Source organism: Ursus americanus, chromosome 2, assembly GCF_024610735.1.
Source record: "Ursus americanus isolate L20-20 chromosome 2, mUrsAme1.1.p, whole genome shotgun sequence".
Classification (NCBI taxonomy): domain Eukaryota; kingdom Metazoa; phylum Chordata; class Mammalia; order Carnivora; family Ursidae; genus Ursus; species Ursus americanus.
This window is the reverse complement of record NC_142128.1, coordinates 1,876,222-1,896,649: the sequence shown is the minus strand read 5'-3', so window position 1 is coordinate 1,896,649 and position 20,428 is coordinate 1,876,222. Positions and strand designations below refer to the sequence as shown.

The window sequence follows — 20,428 nt, the reverse complement described above, 5'->3', positions numbered from 1 at the left end:
CAGCCCCGCCCGCCCTCTCATCAGTGGCTTGGGCCTTGCAGACAAAGCACCGGTTTCTGTCTCTGTGTCTCGGGAATTCTTCGAGAACTAATTCACATCTGCCACATTTGCATATGTTATATAATTTCATATCGACATAAAAGCATATCATACATACTGTTCTATCCTCCATTTTTTTTCAGTTGGTGTATTTCAGAGAGCTGCCCACACCAGCATATAATGGAACCATGGCTGTTTTAAAAATAATTTCTTTTTTTTTTCTTTTTCACAGTAAGTCATACAGGAACACGGTAAAAATCCAAACGGGTAGAAAACAGACGCAGTGGAAAGGGGTCTGCTGCCCACGTGCCCTCTAAGCCCCTCCCTGTGCCCTGTTTCTAGGATTTCCCTCCACGGCTGTTCCACACAGCACACACAGGTGAGTGCAGACTCCCAGGTGTGTGCATGCTGTGTATACAGCACCCACAGGATCTTACCCAGTTTGCAAACGTTAAAGGACTCCCAACATTCCCATTCCTCGTCCATCAGCTTTCAGCCCACCGTCACCCAACAGCTGCGAGGCGCCAGGCTCCATGCAACAGTGAGACGTGCTCAGGTTTCTCCCTCGCTCAGGAACATGCTGTGGCTCCCTATTGCCCAGCATATCTGGCCTGGCTTCCAGGGGTGACAAGGGAAGAGGCCGCACACCCTGGGTTCAAATCCAGCTCAGCCACTTAGTCACAAGTACCCAGCGCTCCACGTCCCCAGGCCGATGACAGCCCCCAGAGACTTGCAGCGATAAAGTTTTACCCTCTCCCTTCCTTGACAGATGTTCGTTTTGGTGCCTGCGTTCCCTTGCCTCAGCTGTGTCCCGGCATGGGCACAGTGAAGCCCCTGGATGGCAGCTGCACGTGTGCCCCTTTGCACGTCTCCCAGCACGCCACGCTGGCTGTGGAGGGACCGGCTTCCCAGCACAGACATGCCCCAGGCCACGGCCCCCGCCCTACACCTCCAACTCTGAGTGCAGTGCCTGCCCGCACCGCTCACTCACTCACCCCTTCATTCCACAGCCATGCCCCGGGCACCTGCTTCGGACCAGGGAGGACGCAGAGATGTAAGGCAGGGCCTGGTCCGAGGTGCTGAAGGTGAGCGGGGGAAAGACAGTCGTCACATGGTGTGTAAGGGCAGTGACAAAGGAGACCCTGAGTCCCTGGGCCAGCAGGTAAGGAGAGAGGCCTCCTGGGTGAGGACCAGAAGCTGGTGGGGAGGGTGGGGAGGGCTTCCAAGCAGAGGGGACAGTGTGAGCCACAGCAGGGAGGGGGGCGGGAGACGGGTGCCTGGGTGTGTGCATGTGCGTGTGCGTGTTTCTTTGTCCCAGGTGCCTTTGGCCCCCAGGCCTCGCCTGGGCCTTCAGCTGCAGCCTGTGGATGGTGTCGAAATGCACTTTGCTCTGAGTTTTGCACCAGTTTCCATTCTCTGCTCTGGGCCTCCTCTACTCCTGGAGATGGGGCGAGAATACTTGGGCCACTTGCGAGCACAGCCTAATGCAGGGCCACTGTACCCCAGGGTCCCCTCCCCTGGCGCTCGGGGGTCTATTCCAGAGGCTTGCTTGGAAGCCCGGGGTCCTGGCAGACCGCGCCTCCCGCTGCCTACGGCAGCTCCACAGTGGTGCCAAGCCTGGTGGCTTTCCCTTCCTCCCAGTCTCACGTGCCCTGGCCTCTCCGCCCCCTAGCATCCCCTCCCAAAGAAGCCACCTGCACCCTAGTCTTGTGACAGCCTCTGCCACTGTGGGGACCTAAGGTGAGACACTTAATTTGGACGATTCGTGGGAAAACTGGGAAGAGCATGCACCCAGTCACGGAAGAGGACTTAGCTCCGAGGAGGCACGGGTAGGGGAGGATGTTTTTATCGTTCCCTTTATATAATTTCCTGTCTTTTTAAAGTGGTGAGATCACAGTGTGACCTTGATGTCACAGGTGCAAATCTGCAGTCACCTGAAACCGATGGGCCCAAAGACAACCCCTGGGGACACTCAGACGCTTGTGCAACTTTCCTCAGTCATTTTGGGTTCAAACTCAAGATGAGTTTGAAGCCAAATTCAAGATCCTCCCCCAGCTTCCCTCACCTGGGTTGACCCTGAGCTCAGGGGCCGCCGCGGCTGTCACAGGCTGGCATGGAGTGGGTGTGAACCTCTCCACCCTGGCTCTTCCTGGTCCTGTGTCCCCCTACCCCACGATGGCGAATTTCACGTGACCACTTGGCTGGGCCGCGGCACCCACATAGGTGGTCAAACACTACTCTGGATGTTTCTGTGGGGGTGTATTGGGGTGAGATTAACATGCAAATCAGCAGGTGTTGAGTAAAGCAGACGGCCCTCCATAATGTGGGTGGGCCACATTCCATCATCCGAAGGCCAGAACAGAACAAAAGGCTGACCTTCCCTGAGCAGACAGTGCTTCCCGGGGCCTCCCCTGCTGGCCCACCCCACAGACCGTGGACTTGCCAAGCCTTCGCAATCGCACAAGCCAATTCCCTAAACTAAGTGTCTCCGCACACGCACACCCTCGTAGTTCTGTTTTGCTGGAGAACCCTGACTAATACACCCCCGTGAGGCTGGGGACCCCCCTCCCCCATGTAAGTGCCTTCTCAGCCCTTTCTCAGGTGCATGGGCTGGTCCACAGGCTTCCAGTCCATGGCTCTCTTTTCCACCCAGCTCGAGACGGGGTGTAGAAAGCCCAGGAGTTCCTCCTGTACGCTCACGCCAGCCTACGAACAACTTGGGGGCTATGCCTGACCCCACGTCTCGTCCCGCCATGCTGTCGTTTCTAATCTGTTGACGTCACTCCACAAAAGTACCAGGGACTTCTCCAGCCACAACTGGCAGCTGCCTGGGCTTCCCCTCCCTATCAGTTAAGATGAGGTGCACTCACTCCTCTCTCAAGTTCGTATCTGGGGGTAGGATGTAATAATGGTGAGAGGCATCTCTGCTCCTTTCAGCTGCCCACCCCATCCTCCTGAGGGCGTGGCCTTTGTCCTCAAGACCTCAAAGTGCTGGCTAGAGCTCCAGCCATCACATTCACATTCCAGGTAGTAGGATTGAAGAAGTGAAGGAGGAAAGAGGCATGAAGAACACCCGAATGATCCTTTGTGGTGAAAGTGCCTGGAAGCAGCTGCTTCTGGCTTATATCCTATCTGTCAGAACTCAGTCATGCGGCCATATGCAGCCGCCAAAGAGGCTGGGAGGTACAGTCCTTATTTGGGGAGCCATGTGACTAGCTAAAAATTGGGGGTCCTATTATCCTGGAAGAAAGTGAGCAGATATAGGGGGCAACCAGTAACTCTTGCCCTACCCAGGATCTGAGGCCAGGACGGGAAAGCAGAAGTCATCCCTGCCCCAAGGCTCAGCACTGCCCCGGGAAGGGGAGGTGGGCATCAGAGGGCGCTCAGGCTCAGCACTGTCCCCCGGGGAAGGGGAGATGGGCATCAGAGGGCGCCCAGGCTCAGCACTGTCCCCCGGGGAAGGGGAGGTGGGCATCAGAGGGCGCCCAGGCTCAGTACTGTCCCCCAGGGAAGGGGAGATGGGCATCAGAGGGCGCCCAGGCTCAGCACTGTCCCCCGGGGAAGGGGAGGTGGGCATCAGAGGGCGCCCAGGCTCAGCACTGCCCCGGGGTAGGAGGTGGGCATCAGAGGGCGCCCAGGCTCAGCACTGTCCCCTGGGGAAGGAGGTGGGCATCAGAGGGCACCCAGGCTCAGCACTGCCCCGGGGTAGGAGGTGGGCATCAGAGGGCACCCAGGCTCAGCACTGCCCCGGGGTAGGAGGTGGGCATCAGAGGGCACCCAGGCTCAGCACTACCCCGGGGTAGGAGGTGGGCATCAGAGGGCGCCCAGGCTCAGCACTGCCCCGGGGTAGGAGGTGGGCATCAGAGGGAGCCCAGGCTCAGCACTGTCCCCCGGGGAAGGAGGTGGGCATCAGAGGGCACCCAGGCTCAGCACTGCCCCGGGGTAGGAGATGGGCATCAGAGGGCACCCAGGCTCAGCTCTGCCCCGGGGTAGGAGGTGGGCATCAGAGGGCGCCCAGGCTCAGCACTGCCCCGGGGTAGGAGGGGGGCATCAGAGGGCCCCTGGCAGGCCTGCACACAAGGCAGCAGAACCCCCAAAGGTAAATGGGGGACTGACCTCCCACCTCCACGCACTCCTCCAGAAGGCCCCGAAAGGACAAGTCCCCAGCGGGTCCTCCCTGATGGCGGGTCTTACGACGAGAAGGGAGCCGGGCCGTGGCGCCCAGCCGTGCAGTTTGCACAACACGTATGGGGTGTCGACCCAGTGCCAGGCACCCATGGGTCCGAGACAACCCGCTTTCCACTCAGTCCATGAGGCCACAGCACCACCTCCCCCGGACGTGCTACAAGCTGACCCCCCACCCATCGATTCCACCACGGGCTACACGTAGCATGGCTCCTGCCACGAGGGAGGTGGCTCCGGTCCCACGGCCTCCACACGGTGCCCCTGAGAGCCTGTCACGTGGGCAGTGGATTGACAGCCACGGCAAGCGCCGAGAGCAGAGCGGGAGGAGGCGACGCCCGGGCGCCCACGGACGGGGCTCGGGCTTTCCCAGACTTTTCTATCCCGATGAGACGGTAGAACCTTGGTTCCTGGGCTCGCAGTGCACACGGCTGTCTCCCAACTGCTGGCTGCAGTGTCTGCTGCACGGCGTGTGGGAAGGGCCGTGAGAACACGGTGGGGGGTGCGGGGGTCACAGGAATGGAGGGTGCTCTCGTCCCCGACGCGGGCTGCGATGGGACGCCGCCATCTGCTGGGCCTCGTGGGGCGTGAGGGTTAATTTGAGCATCAACTCGGCCGGGCCACGGCATCCAGGGGTCAGGTCAAACACCAGTGTAAATGGTGCTGCGAAGGTGTTCTTCAGACGAGATTAACATCTCTACCAGCAAGGAGACTTCGGGTCCGCCAGAGGGCCCTCCACAGCGCGGGTGGGCCTCGCCCAACCAGGGGAAGAGCGGCAGCGTTCCCCTGGAGCAGAAATGGCGGGGTGGAGGGATCCTAGACGAGCACCCACGACTGCGAATGACCCAGATGAGGTCTGAGGCTGCTCCTGAGGCATCCTTGAGAGGGGCTCTGACATTCCATCAAGGGCCTCCCTCTGAAGGGGGTTGGCGAGGCAGCCGCCGGCACAGAGAGCTGCAGAAAGCTGGCTGGCTGCCCCCGAAGGGTCCCTGCCAGTGATCCGTCTCGCAAACCCAGGCAGAGAGAGCCCTGTGGCTGGGGCCAGCCTCTCTGGCCTGCCCCCGCGTGCCTGGCCTGCAGGCTGACATCCTCACTGTGGCCTTCGTGGCAGCTTGGCGCTGCCCCGGGGCTTGCGGGGGGCACTGGGGGGCAGTGGGCTGTGGTGCCGGCCTCCGCTATCTGTAGACCCTGGAGGGGTGGGGAGACTCTAGTCTGTGGTCGAGGCCGACTCCAGCAAAGCCGGAGTCCCCACGGCTGGGTCCCTGGTGCGGATGTCCTGGCCCCAGCCGCCGGCCAAACTCGGTTCAGGACCCGTGTGGGCACGCCTCCCTCCTCCAGCTCCGCCCGCGCCCTGTGGGACTGCACCTCCCCAGCCTGGGGCCCCGTTTCCCCACACGCTCTCGTGACACAGTTCTGTTCCTGAGACCCCCCCTCAGTCCCTTTCTCCACTGCAGGGGGACACATGCAATTAGGGTGGGGGAGTCCTCGTGGACCGTTTCCCATCTCCCTCACTGTTTAAACTGGCCTGCGCCTCCCCCCAAGGGCATAGCCAGCAAACATCTTTGAGACCCTCTCCCCAAGAACCCGTGGAAAGAAGAGCATAACACCGAGAAGTTCTTGTCCTGTTCTGAAATGATAACAGGAAGGTGGAGGTTAAAGGTACAGTAAGAGGGACTGAGGTTAGACAGAAGGAAGAACTTCCCTCCCTGGTGGGCTTCAGGCCTATTGATGATTTATACCCGTCCTTCCCCACGGCTCGGCTGTGTGTTGGTTTGGGGGTGGGGAGGCGAATGCTGTCAGAGGGAGTGTCCCACCCCGGAAAGGGTTCAGGCAGCACCCACCTCCCAGGCTGGGGTGAGGATTACATGGACGCAGATGCTAACACGGCTTAAACCGCCTCCGGGATGTGCAGCCTTCGTGTCTTTGAGACACAGGAGCAGAGGAGGAATGGGACGTGTCCTCCGTGTTTCGAGGTTCACGCTCAGGCCTGGCGGTGTCACGGTCAAACTGGCGCGTTCACAATGCCGCGGGCAAAGGTGCAAACTTAGCACAACCCTCTGGGAGGTGGTGCGAACCCGCAATTACACGACACACGCATCGTTGTTTCTGGGCTGGCGTGGCGCTTCCGCTCACGTTCTAGACCCGGCCGTCCCTTCAAGTAGCCACGGGGAGGCGTGGCCGCCGCATGCACGGCAGGGGCGCGTGGGGAGCGGGAGCCGTGGGTTCGCGCGGGCACTGACCTCGGATGTCCCGGGGCAGGAGCGGGGCCTTGCCCGGGCCCGGGCTGCTGTGCCACGTGGCGCTGGGGAAGGTGAAGCTGACCTCAGGCACCGGGGGCATCTTCTCGTCTACACGGTGAACAGGAGAGGAGAGGACATGAGCTTAGGGGCCGCCCCGGGGTCCTGGGATGAGAGGAAATGACGAACCCTCGATGCAGCGCGTTGAGCACCTACCATGTGCCCACAGGCTCTTTACTGAGGCCACCTTGTTTGCACTCCCCACAGCCCGGTCCCTTCCGGAACGCTCCCCGCTCTGGCTTTGATTCCTTTCCCTCCCCCGGCAGCCACGCTCTCTTCTCTCTCTTTCCCTCTCCTTCCCCTGTTTGCTCTGATGACCTGGCCACAGGAGGGTTCCCCGGGGTTACTGAGCAGAGTTTAGTCAGACAGAAGAGGAAGCAGCAAGGGAGAGGGTGTCTCCCCCAGACACGGCTGGGCGCCCCCATGCAGAGGCCACCTGACAGTCTGAGCTCAGATCCCCAGCCCTGCAGTCCGCCCTGGTCACTTTGTTCTCCCAACACCTGCTTCCACCCGGCACACATGTCCGCATGAGAGGGGGGGCTGTTCTGTTCTCGGGCTGCCGTCCCCCACAGCCCAGAGCATGCCTGATGCTTAACCAGGGCCGGGCCCACTGCTGCCGGCGAGTCGGGGAAGGAACGGGGAGTCAAGAGGTCTGGGCACAGGAGAGGTGACAGGACTGAGCTCGCAGAGTGGGATGGAGACTTGGGACTGCTGGTGGGGATGCGCCACAGTGTGGCCCTGGTGGGAGACGGGGTGGCGGTTCCCCGGGAAGTCCAACAACCTTGGGACACACAGACCCACTCTCAGGTATCAGCCAGAGACCCGCAAACAGATGTTTAAGCAAACACCTGGGCAGACTCACGATGGCCAGGAGGTGGGAACCACTGACAGTGGTACAAACACGTGGCCTGCAGGTGACGGGATAGTACTCGGCCTTAACAGGGCATGAACCCCGATGCTGCCACAGCCCAGAGACGCCCCGCGCGAGCAGCCAGACCCACAGCCGCACATCGTGAGAGTCCATGTGCAGGAAATGCCCAGAACGGGCCAACCCGTAGAGACGGGACGTACATCAGTGGCTGCCAGGGGCTGGGGGGGGGGCGGGAATGGGGTTCAGGGTCTCCTTTTGGGGTGATGGAATGTTCTGGAACCACCCAGTGGTGTGGACGCACAACACTGTAAACACACTAAATACCACGGTGTTGCACGCTTTAAAATGCTGAGTTGTGTGTGTGACTTTTACCGCCGTGTTAAAAGAACAGGGGTCAGACTTGAGAACACTCTGGACCCGCACCGGGAGGCGCACACAAGCTCGTCAGGAGACGCAACTAGGGAGGGATGCCGGAGACCAGTGAGCCGGGCAGCCAATGCGACCGAACCTGTGGCCTCGGTGTAGGGAGGCCGTCTGTCCGTCCGTCCTCTGTTAAGCTATATTTACTGGGCACACAGGGCCTAATGTCCCACACGCAGGGAACCTGTAGACGGCTGGGGGAGGAAAAGGGGGAACAAGGCTCGTATTCAGTACGCAGTCCCTGGGGCGGGGTCGCGGGCGGCTGTGGTCACGGTCTGAAATGTCACAGTCGGGGCGCCTGGGTGGCTCAGTCGTTAAGCATCTGCCTTCAGCTCAGGTCATGATCCCAGGGTCCTAGGATCAAGCCCCGCATCGGGTTCCCTGCTCAGCAGGAAGTCTGCTTCTCCCTCTCCCACTCCCCCTGCTGGTGTTCCCTCTCTCGCTGTGTCTCTCTCTGTCCAATAAATAAATAAAATTAAAAAAAAAAAATGAAATGCCACAGTCAGGAAGACCTCACTGACGAAACCCGAGTCAGGCCCTGAAGGCGGGGAGGGAGGGAGCCATCTCTCTCCTCCTCTTGCAGAAGCTGGGCCTCTGCATTTTATGCGCAAAGTGACTTCATGCTTCTTTAAAGTGTGGTGCCGGCCATCCAGGCTCCTCCAGGGCCCGTGAACCGCTGGGTTGGGCTGTCGTCTGTGCGTAGGGATGAACGCCCGCAGCTGCTCCAGCTCCTGACCGGGGGAGGGGCTCCTCGTCTAGAGGACTCGGCCATATTTCAGGAAGGTTTCAGGGCGGGTGTCGCGCTCCCTGCATGAGCTGGCAGAGAGCACGGGGAAGATGCACTCTGCGCTTGGCCCAGGACGTGGAAAAGAGCAAAGGTGCAGGAGCGCCTGGGGGTCTCGGGCCTGGGCCGCCCCCTCCGCGCTGGGAGCGTCTATCGTTCTGTGAAATGGGCATCTACATGGTAGGGTTTCCGTGCGTGATAAACTCCCTCCTGGCATCCATCCACTGTCCACTCGGTGATGGCCGTTCTTCCCTGTTCAGACGCCCGCGGGGCTGTGGCTGGACGCCGCACACCCAGACACGACACACATCGGGTGTGAGCGCAGGGCCACTGCCCGAAACTGCGAACAAGCAGTCAGATTACACTGCGAGCCTACCCCAGGGGAGCCCGGGCCTGTGCAAACACCATCTGTGGTGGTCCTCGGGCTCCCTGCACGGACCTGCATTGCCCCCGCCAGTGATACAGGATCCCTGGTCGACCCCGCTGCCTGCAGGGCCTCCTGGACACCTGCCAAGGACACGTGTGTTCCTTCTCCAAGCAGACAGCCAGGCACAGCAGGAGGCGCCCAGGAGCCTGGCTGCACCAGCCACACGCAGTGTGGGCCTAGAGACGTCACTTTGACTCAGTTTATCCATTTGAACCAGCAGCTGTGGATCCAGGAGGACCATCTATGCTAACGGGCTCTGACTCCTTCCTTCACAGAAACACGTGGCTACAGAGGGGGGAGCCTCTGTGCCCCACTGAGAGAAGAGGGCCCAGCCTTTGCTCAGCACCTCCCCGTGAGCCTGGGGCTCAGCCTGTGCCCCTTTCTCACCCACTGAGGGGGCCAAGCACAGCCCACTCTGGTTTATTTGAAAACGGCTGGTTTCTTCTGCGCACAGACATAGGGCAGTGCACTCAACTGCCGAGCTGTGATATGCAACAAACACTCTGTCATCGCAGAGGGAAAGCTCTTGAGAGATTCACGGGGGAAGCGTCACGCTCTGGGATTTTCTCGGTGCCTCTCCAGGAAAGCAAACCACGAACGAGCAGACGGAATGTGCGTCGGGAGCGCAGAAGCAGAGTCAGCAGAGCACGGCCGCAGCTGGGGCCAGAAGCTTCCACCGAGGTCAGCGTGCTGGTGTCCCGTCTTCTGGGTATGTTAGCGATTTCATAATGAAATAGGAAGCAAAGCAAACTCTTTTTTAAATCACCTGTAGAGACAGGTGGGGAGGGGCTTATCTCCAGGGGACAGGTGATCACAGAAGCCCTGAGGCTTTGGCTACACGGTGACAGCCAGGCCTCTCCCGAGCTGCCCCAGGCAGGTGTCCCCCTGGTGCCCCTCCAGGCGAGGGCCTGGGGACTGGCGTCCGGGGCTCCTGGCCGCCTGCTGGGAGGACGGTGGTGAACACGTGCCCGGCTCTGCACGCCTGACGCTGCTGTACTCTCCAGGACCATGTGATTGTTTTATGAGCATAGAAGCAGGAGGATGAGTAAATAAACACCTCCAAAAGAGGCAAATCCCATATGGATGAAGAACACCTGAGTTTCTAAGGTCTTGCCCTGCTATCGCAAGCCTGCGTCGCCACCAGCAGTTCCAGGAGCCGAACCGCAAAATCACAGGTAAGTCTGAACTCTGTCCCGAGATCTGAGGTTTCTGAAGAATTCGAGAGCACGGATATGAGCCACGTTGTGCAAAGTTCACACGCACCAGCGAGATGGAGCATGGCTGTGCACACTGCGGCCATGGTCCTCGACATCCGCGGCCACGGCCCTAAGACACACTCCCTCCTTGACCCACACGTACTCTGATACTGAAACAAGAAGTGAGGGAAGGCATAAAAGTCTGGTGGAGCGCTAGGGATCGGGTCTGCCACTCCCAGCCGTGTGACCTCACACAAGGCCCTGAACCTCTGTGCCTCGGTTTCCTTCTCTGTGCTGCAGGGACAGGACTGCCGTGAGGACAAGTGGGCTGACACCCACCAAGCGCCCAGCACAGAGGAAGCACTGCGTCACTGTGAGCTCTGATTACGTGGCCAGGACTGGCCTGCTGGTGGGTTTTTTCCACCTTCACAGGGCTGATCCTTTGACAAATATGACAAAGATGAATCACTAAGACTAATGGGAAAATTTTTAAAAAGACAGGCTGCAGGCCATTAATCCCAAGTGGTGGTATGCCTTCTAGAAGCTGGGTCTCGACATCCTCCTGCTGGAGGCCAGGCAGCGTGTGGGCACTTTGGAGGAGCACCGACGCCCCCACTGTGCGTCTGCACCTGTGATACGCCGGCCATACCCGGGCGCCCACAACAGGGGCCGGTGTTCGCACCGCTGCTCGCCCAGGACGAGGCCACCCTATGGCGGAGTATACAAGTGGTTTCCTCTCGTTTGTGATTTTATCTGCGTTCCAGTGTTCTCGCCACGAGGACACCCTCCGCCGTAACAACCACAGGAGCCAGAATTCAAACCCGGACCGAGACAGACGACACGCAGGCAGCCCACGTGTTTCGAGCCACCGTGCCAAACTCTGCCGGGGTGCCAGGCAGGCCACAAGCAGAGCCCAGTGCCTCTGGGAACATTGCTTCTCGGGAAGCCAGTGGCCTCGGCCCCCTCCCGGCCCCGAAAACCAGAAACTAACAGCAAGGAGCTGACAACCGTCACACTTTCCAAGGATTCGCCCTTGGCCAGAGAAGCTGACAAAGCCCCAACGTGCCATCTTGTCTCTCTGACCCTGTACCTGCGTGGACACCCAGGCTGGGTTTCCTCTTGGAGGCCGTGGGGACGGCAGGGAAGAAGCTCTTTCCAGACGACTTCGTCAGCTGCGGGAGTGCCAAGGGCAGCTGGCTCTCAGCCACGGGCTCCATCACCTGCAGGGACAAGCACACAGCAGGGCAGGGCGTGGGGCACGGGCGTGGAAGGGGTGACACGTCAAGGTCCTTCTGAGCCAAAGCCACACACGGAAAAAGGCCTACCGTGTGGCAGTCTGCTGCAGGCACGTGACGCGCCTCAGCGGACAGAAGCAGGATCACTGCTAGAGCCCCCTCCAGCCCCCGGAGAGGAATGAATGAGAGAATGAATGAATGATCCCCTCCTGGCTGCTGGCTGTCACCCCCACCACGTTCTCCTCTCAATGCCCCCAGAATGGAGGGGGTTTAAATGGCTAACATTTAAATAGATCGACTGACTAAAGCAGATTGCCTGCTGTGGTGTGGGTGGGCCTTGTCCAATCAGTCGAAGGCCTGGAGAGAACAAAAGGGCTGACTGTCCTGGGACTAGGAGGGACTCCTCCTGCCTGATGGCCCTGAGCTGCGACTTTGGGTTTTCCTGGCTTTGGACTTAAACTGGTCTCCAGCTTGCCGACTATGGCGCTGGGATCTGTCAGCCTCCATAAATTCCGTGAGCCAACGGCTAATAATAAACCTTTCTCTGTGTGTGTGTGCGTGTATGTATGCGTGTGAGGATGTGTGCATGTGAATGTGTGTTCGTGTATGTGTGCACGCATGAGTGTGTACATATGAGTGTGTATGCGCGTGTGAGTGCGTGAGCATCTGTGGCGTGCACATGCACACACATTCTACTGGTTCCATTTGTCTGGAGAGTCCTGACCGGTACACTCACCCTCTGACCCCTGCTACGGTCCTATCTTTAATCCTACTGAGTGATTGCTAGAGTGCCTTCAGTCTGAATCAGCGGATGTCCACTGTGTGGCTGGCAGAGGTGGAATGACATCTGTCAGGCCCCCGGCCACCAGCCAGCTTGCCCAGAGAGAAGCCTGCTCACTTCCTCCAGTTTATTTAACCAAGTGTAGGATGGAAAGGAACCCCGCCAAGGGAACACCATTTCCATATGGACTGGAACCCGTACCAAACCCACCCTCTCCCCCATGCAAACATAACTTCACACTACTATGATAAGTGCGGCCAGCAAGTGATCAGTGTGGCCAGGGAGTGACCAGTGCAGTCAGGGAGTGATCAGTACGGTCAGGGAGTGATCGGCACGGTCAGCGAGTGATCAGTGTAGTCAGCGAGTGATCAGCGTGGCCAGGGAGTGATCAGTGTGGTCAGCAAGTGATCAGTGTGGCCAGGGAGTGTGTGCTGGATTTTGCTTAAATGTTGTGGAGACTTCCACAGGTCAACGCCATCCAGTGTCCCAAGAAGGCAACTAGAAACAAAGACCCCTCCCCACAGAGGGATGCCTAAGTGGTCAGAAATGAAAGACGACCCACTTGGCCACGGAACGGGGAGCAGACGACCATCAGTGGCCGTGTAATGGGACCGCTCGTGGAGCTCAGCCCTGGCAGTGGAGGGCCGTGAGTGCCAGGCCCAGTGCCAGGTTCCTGCAGGAGAAGGGACCACGTGGTGGGCAGCACCCCGCAACTCACACGGTTACTGTGTGGCTCAAGTGTGCTAGAACCAAGAGATGTACCTTTTTAGGGTCAAAATGCCAATACTCAATGCCAATACCACGTGGGCACCTGAGAATTCATGAAAGAACGTTAAGGTAGGTGCCACAGAGAACAACGCCTGGCTTCCAATTAGACAGGGGGTGGGGGCGGGAGTCCTCCCTCCACCTCCTCCGCACCGGGGCCCTCCTGCCTCCACCATACCGGTGGGGTCAGTCCCGACCCTCCCTCTCTGCCATCCCAGCTGGACCCTGCAACAGGGCTAGGAGGCCAATGTCCACCCACCGGCTGTGCGCTCCAGGTGAGGGAGGGTGACCGCTTCCTCCTGGGCTTCCTCTCTGCAGAGCAGTCCCTGCCTGGGCTGGCAAGGGACCGCCTCCGGTCTGCTGGGCTCGGGTTTGGGGTGACACTGACCTTCGGGTCCCTGGAGTCCAGGGCCACCTCCTCCGGAAGGTGGAGGGAGGAGTGGCCGCTGCCACCCTCGCGGTCCTGCGCCTTGGAGCGCCGGGTGGCCGCGATGAGGGCAATGCTCTTGGTGCTCATGGCCATCTCCTTGAGGGCCTGAGCACTCAGGGCTGGACCGCCGGCCTCTGCTGCCATCCGCGGGGTGCCCAGGTCCAGGCCAGTCGGGGAGCATAGCTTGGAGACCAAATTCTTCACGTTCAGGGAGCTTGATGGCTGTAGGAACCAGCGTCAGCAAAGGTCAGATGTCACCGGGTCACCCCGGTTGGCCTGCCCCAGGCTGGGCCCCAGAAACCGACTCAGGGCCAGTGACTCAAGGCAAGTGGGTTGGGAGGAAGGCCAAGGAAGGTGTGTGAAGAAGCCAGTCCCTGGGCCCAGGACACCCTGGAGGCACGGGTCACCACTCCCAAGGGCTGAGGGGCCCAGGGCATCTACACATGGGGAGTCACGGATGAGGCTTCTCCCAGGGGACCTGAGCTTCCCAGCAGCCCTGCTAGGGCAGAGGGCTCCCCATGGGGCAGGGGGCATCCTCACACGTGACCCAGAGTAAGAGCGCTCACTCACGCTATTTCTAGTAATCACGATACTAGAAGCTTCTTAAAGGTGGCTCGTAGGAAAGGCGTGAGTATTCACAGCCTCCCCCTCCCTGAAGCCCCTCCATCTGCTGTCCCCCCAGCCCCCACAGCTCTGCGAGGGCAGGGGAGGCCTCCCCAGAGCCCGGGTCCTGCTTAGGGCCGCACACCAACCTCGTGAGCTGGAGGGGTTAGCAGGATGCGGAGGGACGGTGGTGGGAGAAGGGAATCTTGCTTGCCCAGCGTTTTCGACGGTGTGGCTTGTGACGATCTGTAGCCGCTGCTGTGGGTGACACATGGACGCGTCTGCTGAGCCAGCTGCCGGGGCCCCTCGGACCTTTGTCCGGCTGAGGAAAGCAGAGCCTGAACCCTGGGACGCCGCGGCCCACACTGGGCCAGGGCAAGGTTGGGGGCCGCGCTGCGTGCATGAGCTCTGAATCCTTATCAGCCCCCAGGGGGCCACAGGAACCCCCGAAGAGGTGGTCAGCTGGGCAGAAGTGCGGGTGGCATGGGGGCAATCTTGCAGAGGACAGAGGCCCTAACTGGTGGGGTCTATGCCAACTCTGGCTGGTTAGTTCCAGAACCGGGCTGCAGCACACCCAGTGACATTAGATCAGCCACGGGAGAAACGGAACAGGAGGAAACGTCTAAGCTGAGGCCCAAAGAATGGCACGGGAGGGTTGTGCTGAGTGCTGGGGGATGGCACAGGCACAAGCAAAGGCCCTGGGGCAGGGGCCAGCTTGGTGCATCCAAGGCACAGCAAGGAGAGGGGGATGGAACAGAGACACAGACTTGGCCCAGGACCCTATGTGTGGAAGATTTTGGCCATTGGAGGGGAAGGGACCACTGGCAACCTTCCAGCCAGAACTTCCCCTGGTCCTATGGGTCTACTGTGCAAGAACAGGGTTTTCTAGCGGCCTCCTATTGAGGCAGGTCGTCAGAACAAAGCATCATGCGTCACACCCAGGCTCCCTGACGAGTAGACTTGCGCCTCTGATCTCTGCTCTCTCATCTACGAAATCCGAGTGGTGATAAGCCGAGCTGCTAGAAGACCCCTAGGTCACTGCTAGCTCAATGACAACGGGTGCTTACGCACCGTGCGAACCGCGGAGGCCTCTGGGGTGCTATCAGGAGAGCGCAGGGCAGCCTACCCCCGTCCCCCCGCCATGGCCAGGATGTCAAACTAGAGACAAACGCCTGGACTGCGTTTCCTCATGGTGAGCCTCAAGCAAGCCCTGTCTCCACCTGTAATGAGACCACATGTGCGCGTGGTGCGGGGCACCCCACAGCCGTCGGAGCGTCCCAGCTTCCCCCCACCGAGGGCGGCGTCGGACGTGGGCAGTAACGTTTCCTATGTCGGCTCTAGACTCAGGACCTCGCCCTGGGAATCCCCTTGGGGACCGGGAACAAAGTGCTCCCTATCTTCGCCTGCCCCAGTAGCTGCAGGGCAGCGGGTCTAGGGTAGGGGCCATGTCCATCTTGTTCACGTCTTACTGCCTGGCACGGTGCCTCAATGAACATGTAGTGAGGTTTGCAGATTCTCTGGTTGCCCCCCCAGCAGCCACCCCTTCTGCCAGGGTAACGAGCCCCAGTGTGACTAAGCGTGACAACATGGACAGCCCTGACACATGGTCAGACTCAGCCCAAGCCTGTCACGGTCCTCCCTTCCCTTCTCCGCAGAGAACCGTCCTAGCAGAGAGCACTTGATTCACTGACTTAGTGACATCTATGGGGGAAGCTTCTGGAAGGGATTTTTCTCCCAGACGAAAAAGAGAGCCCAGCCCTCCCTTCCCTCTGAGTTGTGGTTATATGGAGGTGTGATCTGTGGAGCTGTGGCAGCCCCTTTGGCCCTAAGGGGAAACATAATTTACATGCCAGGGACATGGGCATCATCAAATCATTTAAATCATGGCCCCCAGTCCACTCATCCTGCAAATTCTCATCAGACAATACACACCTGTGTTGATTAGATCACTCTCATTGAGAATTCTATTACTTGCAGCCAAAAGCATCCTGAGTCAGGACCAACAGCATCTGGAAAGCTAGAAGGGATCTGGGGACAGAGGCCCCACTCTGGTACGGGGGTCCTGCTCACATGTGAGGCAGGTGGACCAGCTTCCGTCCCCCACCCCTCACGTGAGGTTGCTCTCGTAACGGCAGCTCTGCATAGTGTGGCCCCACCACAGCGGGCATGTGCTGCGCTGCACAGGGTATCGCTGACCCCACCAGCAGCTTGACAGGATCCTGGTGCAGGGGACTGGCATACCCAGGACTCAAGCACGGTCAGCCTGGCTTAAAGGCTGGCTGCTCATCGCCCATGGGCAGCGTCCCAGGGACTTGACACAGTTAGGGCTCCTGTGCTGGGCCTCAGCTGTTGCCATGGGAACCGACTTGGATACCACTTGGGTGGGGGTTGGTTAGACAGTGGGTGTCAGCAGCCCAGCCCGGTGGCCGGGAGACAGAGCCCCTCTCGTGCCGTCTGGAACATGGACTCCGGCTCACGGCGGGCAGGTGGCTTGGCCCACTGTGTCGCCACAGTCCGGGCAGCTGCAGGGCAAGCCCCTCCTCTCTGCGCTGAGGACCAGAGGTGAAGGGCTCACTTTGCAAACGGCCTGTATCAGCCCTGTGTCAGAGCAGGGCCGACACCCGTCTTCTCTAACCCATGGGTCAAGTGGCAGGTTCAGGCAGGTGTGGGTCCAGGAGCAGGTGTGGGTCCAGGAGCAGGTGTGGGCCCAGGAGCAGGTGGAAGAGGCATCTAGTCCTGACTGGGGGATGGGGCACTTCATTCTCATCTGCACACACACACATTCCCAAACATACACACGCACCCCCGTGAAACACACGCACGCGCTGCATACATGCACACGCTTGCACACGTAGATACGTGCATACCAAGAAGCACACGTGTGCATGCACGCCCCAGGGCTGGAGCCCTGTTGTTTCCGTTCCCCTAAAGGGCAGGGATCGAGCCTAGGCTACACGGCCCTCGCTGCACCTGAATTAGGCCAGCAGCAGAGGAATTTGGGGCCACACTGGGGAAATGTGACACTAGCAAGGATCAGAGACGATGCTGAAGTACCGGTAGTTTTGCTGGGGATGCGAACTACACTGGTCACGGACGGAGGTGTCCCAGCTGTAGAAACGCATCCTGACACTCTGGGGGGACATGTCACAGGGTGTGTGACCCAGGGGACAGCTGTGACCTGAACTGGATCCCCCCAAAGCTCCTGTGAAGTCCCTAACGTGACTGATCTGGGGAGCGGCCTTCGGGAGGTCAGCATGGGGGCCCTGAGCGCACAGGACTGCGTCCTTCCGGAGAGGAGGAGCGGGGTCTCTCCAGCACACGAGCACGTGGCACAGACGTGGCCGTGCACAGGCCGGGAAGAGGCTCCCCACCAGAAGTGCACCCCGCCACCCCTCCCCTGCGGCCGCCCGGCCTCCAGCACCGGGTGTGAGCCCCCCCCCGGACATTCTACCAGGCAGACGAGTGAGCGGCTAAGACGGGGACACAAACTGGCCAATGGTAATGTGAAAACCGGGGGGCGAGTCCGTGAGCGATCGCTTCACGGGTCTGCTCTGGTCCAGGAAGACGCCAAGACAAAAGCCAGCAGAAGAGGGGAAATGCATCAAGGGTGGGACGCACGGCGGGGAGGGAACGGACTACACACAACGTGAAAACGGCCTTTCTAGCGGTCAGCTCCCCAGCCCCGTAACCACCCTGTGCAGCGAGCACCTCCCGGACACGTTTATTCATCTTAAACAACCCTGCGAGGAAGGGACGTTAGACGGACTTCCGGAGGAGACTCCGGGCCGCGATCCCTGGGGCTACACCCCGCCAGCCGAGGGCACGGCCACGCCCGGGCGGCAGAGGGGAGAGCGCCAGTACCTGTCCGTCTCCAGCAGCATCGGTGGCAGCTCAAACTGGGCGCCCCACGGGAGGTCCTCCCTGTCGTCCGGCTGGTCTCGGCTGGCCTCGTCCGGCGGTGGGGGGGATATGTTCAGAACAGAGCCATCCTGGGGACAGAGAGAGGGGCTGAGGGAGGCAGCACGGACCGTGGACACAGACAAGCCGCGTCATCACGCAGAGACCCCCGAGGAGCCACGGAAAGGTCCCTTCCCTCCTGGCCACCATCACTGGAAGGAAACGGCCCAGTGGGGAGGCTCACTTCCGGCTGCACCTCCCCAGCAGCAGAGACAGAAAGGACGCTCTGTGCAAGGGTGAGCGCCAGGGAGCACCAGGCCACAGCCTTGACCCTTGAGCAAACGGGGCGCACGGGCAGGGGCTTACTGTCAGGGCAGCCTCAGCAGCCCACAGGCCCTTGAGAAGCCACACAGAGCCACCGCGTGGCCGGGCAATCCCACCTCTGGGCATATACCCCAAGAACTGGAAGCAGGACCCAAGCGGATGCTCCTACACCCACATTCGGGGCAGCATCATTCCCAACATCCACACAGTGCAAGTGCCCACGTCCATCAGCAGACGGCTGGACAGACACGAGGTGGCCCATCCACACCGTGGAACATCCCTCGGCCTCAGAAAGGAAGGACATTCTGACGCCGGCTCCGGCAGGGACGGGCCTGAAGGGCGTCATGCTCGGTGAAAGAAGCCGGTCCCAGAAGGACAAGACTATCAGGTCCCTGGGTCATCAAAACCATAGAGACAGAGAGTAGATGGTGGTACCCGGGGCTGCGTGCTCCCTGGGGACAGAGTTGTGGTTCGGTATGACAGCTTTCCTGAGTTCCGGGAGCACGTCTAGAGACGTGAGTCTGAGGGTGGTCTCAGAGACCCTGACACGCGCTACAGGACACACGGGAGGAGTGGGGAGGAGAGGCCCCGTGTTCTGTGATGAGGAAGCAACCCCTGCTGACCACAGCAGACACGGGGAGCTCTCAGATCACATGGCCCCCAAAGGCACAGACGTCTTGGGTATCAGGGACCTCTAACCAGGGGCGGGAAGCAGTTTCACATGCCTTCAGATCCCTGGACCCTGCCCCGTGCCACACTTCCGGGCTCCTGCCCCTGGTCTGCTCTGCCTGAAGCCTGGGGGCTCTCCTTTGCTCTGAGAAGGTGAGGCAGGGGGGTGGGGGGGAGCAGGCCCTAGCTGCAGGCAGGGGTCGAGCTGCTGACAACAGCAGTCGTCTCAAGAGTGGATGCGGGGCCCTTCCCCGGCCCTCTTTCAAGGAGAGCCCCCAGAATGGGCCCCAGACGCCCCCCACCATGCACCGGCACGCCCTGGAGGAGAACTAAAACCGACTGAGGTTCCCCAGAAGACGCCCCTCCTGGGGACCCTGAGGCACCACGGCCCGCCCCATGTTCTGGCTTCCCTCCCCTCTGCCCTCTGTCTCCCCTACGGAATCTGCAGCCGTGAAGGGGCACAGGCCTGTGGGGGGAACGGCACACGGGCCCCAGACCCCGCCCAGGAACTCCCCCCTCGCAAACCTTCAGGGCCGCCCCGAAACCTCCCCGAAGCCCAGCCACTGCCTCGGCTGGCCCAGCACTGCAGGCTCTGGTGCCCGGTTGGGGGGCTCCCTGAGTGTCCTGCCCCGTGTCAGGGTCCGTCCGCTGGCGGGGTGGCAAGAGGGGCCCCGGGGCGGACTCACCCGCAGGGAGCTGGACATGACCGAGTGCAGCAGCAGCAGGCGGTTCAGCGAGCCCGCGCCCAGCTCCCGCCAGTACAGGCCCAGGCGCCGGTCCAGGGCCTCCGGCACCGCGATACCGCCACCTGCAGGATCCGGGAAAGCAGGCAGATGGGCAAGACATCCCTGCCTATGCGTAAGACAGTGTCTTCTGTTTTTGGAAGTTGAAGGCAGATATTCCAACCTGATAAAGGAGGATCTTCCGGGGGGGGGGGCGGTTCCCCGCACTTCCCCGTGGACGGTCTGTGCCCTGCGGGTGCGTGTGAGCAGCTTTCTGACATGCTGCGCTTGGCCTTCCCTTGCTTACCTGTCCGTCGTGGAGAGCGTGTCACCCGGGACAGGGCAGGGTAGAGGCCGCGGGCGTCCCCTCTACGCCTTCAGGGACCGGGACTTGGCTGCGCACCCGCGGCGCCGTCTACCCCTCGTGGGGCCGGCGGGGCGGCTCACCCTGAATCAGCCGGCACAGGTCCTGGAGCAGCTGCTCGCAGAGCCGCCGGTGCTGCTGGAAGCGCTGGATCACGAAGTCCTTCTGACACAGCAGGTGCCTCTGGCGCAGGTTGTCTGCCTGCAGCCCCGTGTTCTCCACCTCCAGCTCGTGCACCCGGCACAGCAGCCGCAGCACCTCCCGCTGGTCCTCGCTCGTGACCTGCGCGGGCAGCAGCTTCTCCAGCTGCGACACCTTCCTTTTGGCGTTTGCCAGCCGCTGCTCCAGCCCAGCCTGGGGAGACCGACAGTCAGGGCGGGTGCGCAGCCCGAGCTCCCGCGCCGGCGCGTTCCGTCGTCACG

The 20,428-nt window shown here is 60.7% G+C and overlaps 1 protein-coding gene across 1 annotated transcript in view; it reads right to left on the bottom strand.

The window, feature by feature from the left end:
• Positions 1 to 66: 66 nt before the first annotated feature.
• LOC123802543 (kinesin-like protein KIF19) overlaps positions 67 to 20,428 on the bottom strand; it is a 41,270-nt gene continuing 20,908 nt past the window's right edge. Inside the window, exons 13-20 of the mRNA XM_087866863.1 lie at positions 20,090 to 20,360; positions 19,607 to 19,728; positions 17,892 to 18,019; positions 14,180 to 14,288; positions 13,257 to 13,649; positions 11,307 to 11,436; positions 6,462 to 6,569; positions 67 to 5,409 (exon numbers count right to left, since the gene is read on the bottom strand). Of these exons, the coding sequence (XP_087722989.1) occupies positions 5,312 to 5,409; positions 6,462 to 6,569; positions 11,307 to 11,436; positions 13,257 to 13,649; positions 14,180 to 14,288; positions 17,892 to 18,019; positions 19,607 to 19,728; positions 20,090 to 20,360 (1,359 nt within the window). The 3' untranslated portion in view covers positions 67 to 5,311. The remainder of the gene's footprint in view (positions 5,410 to 6,461; positions 6,570 to 11,306; positions 11,437 to 13,256; positions 13,650 to 14,179; positions 14,289 to 17,891; positions 18,020 to 19,606; positions 19,729 to 20,089; positions 20,361 to 20,428) is intronic.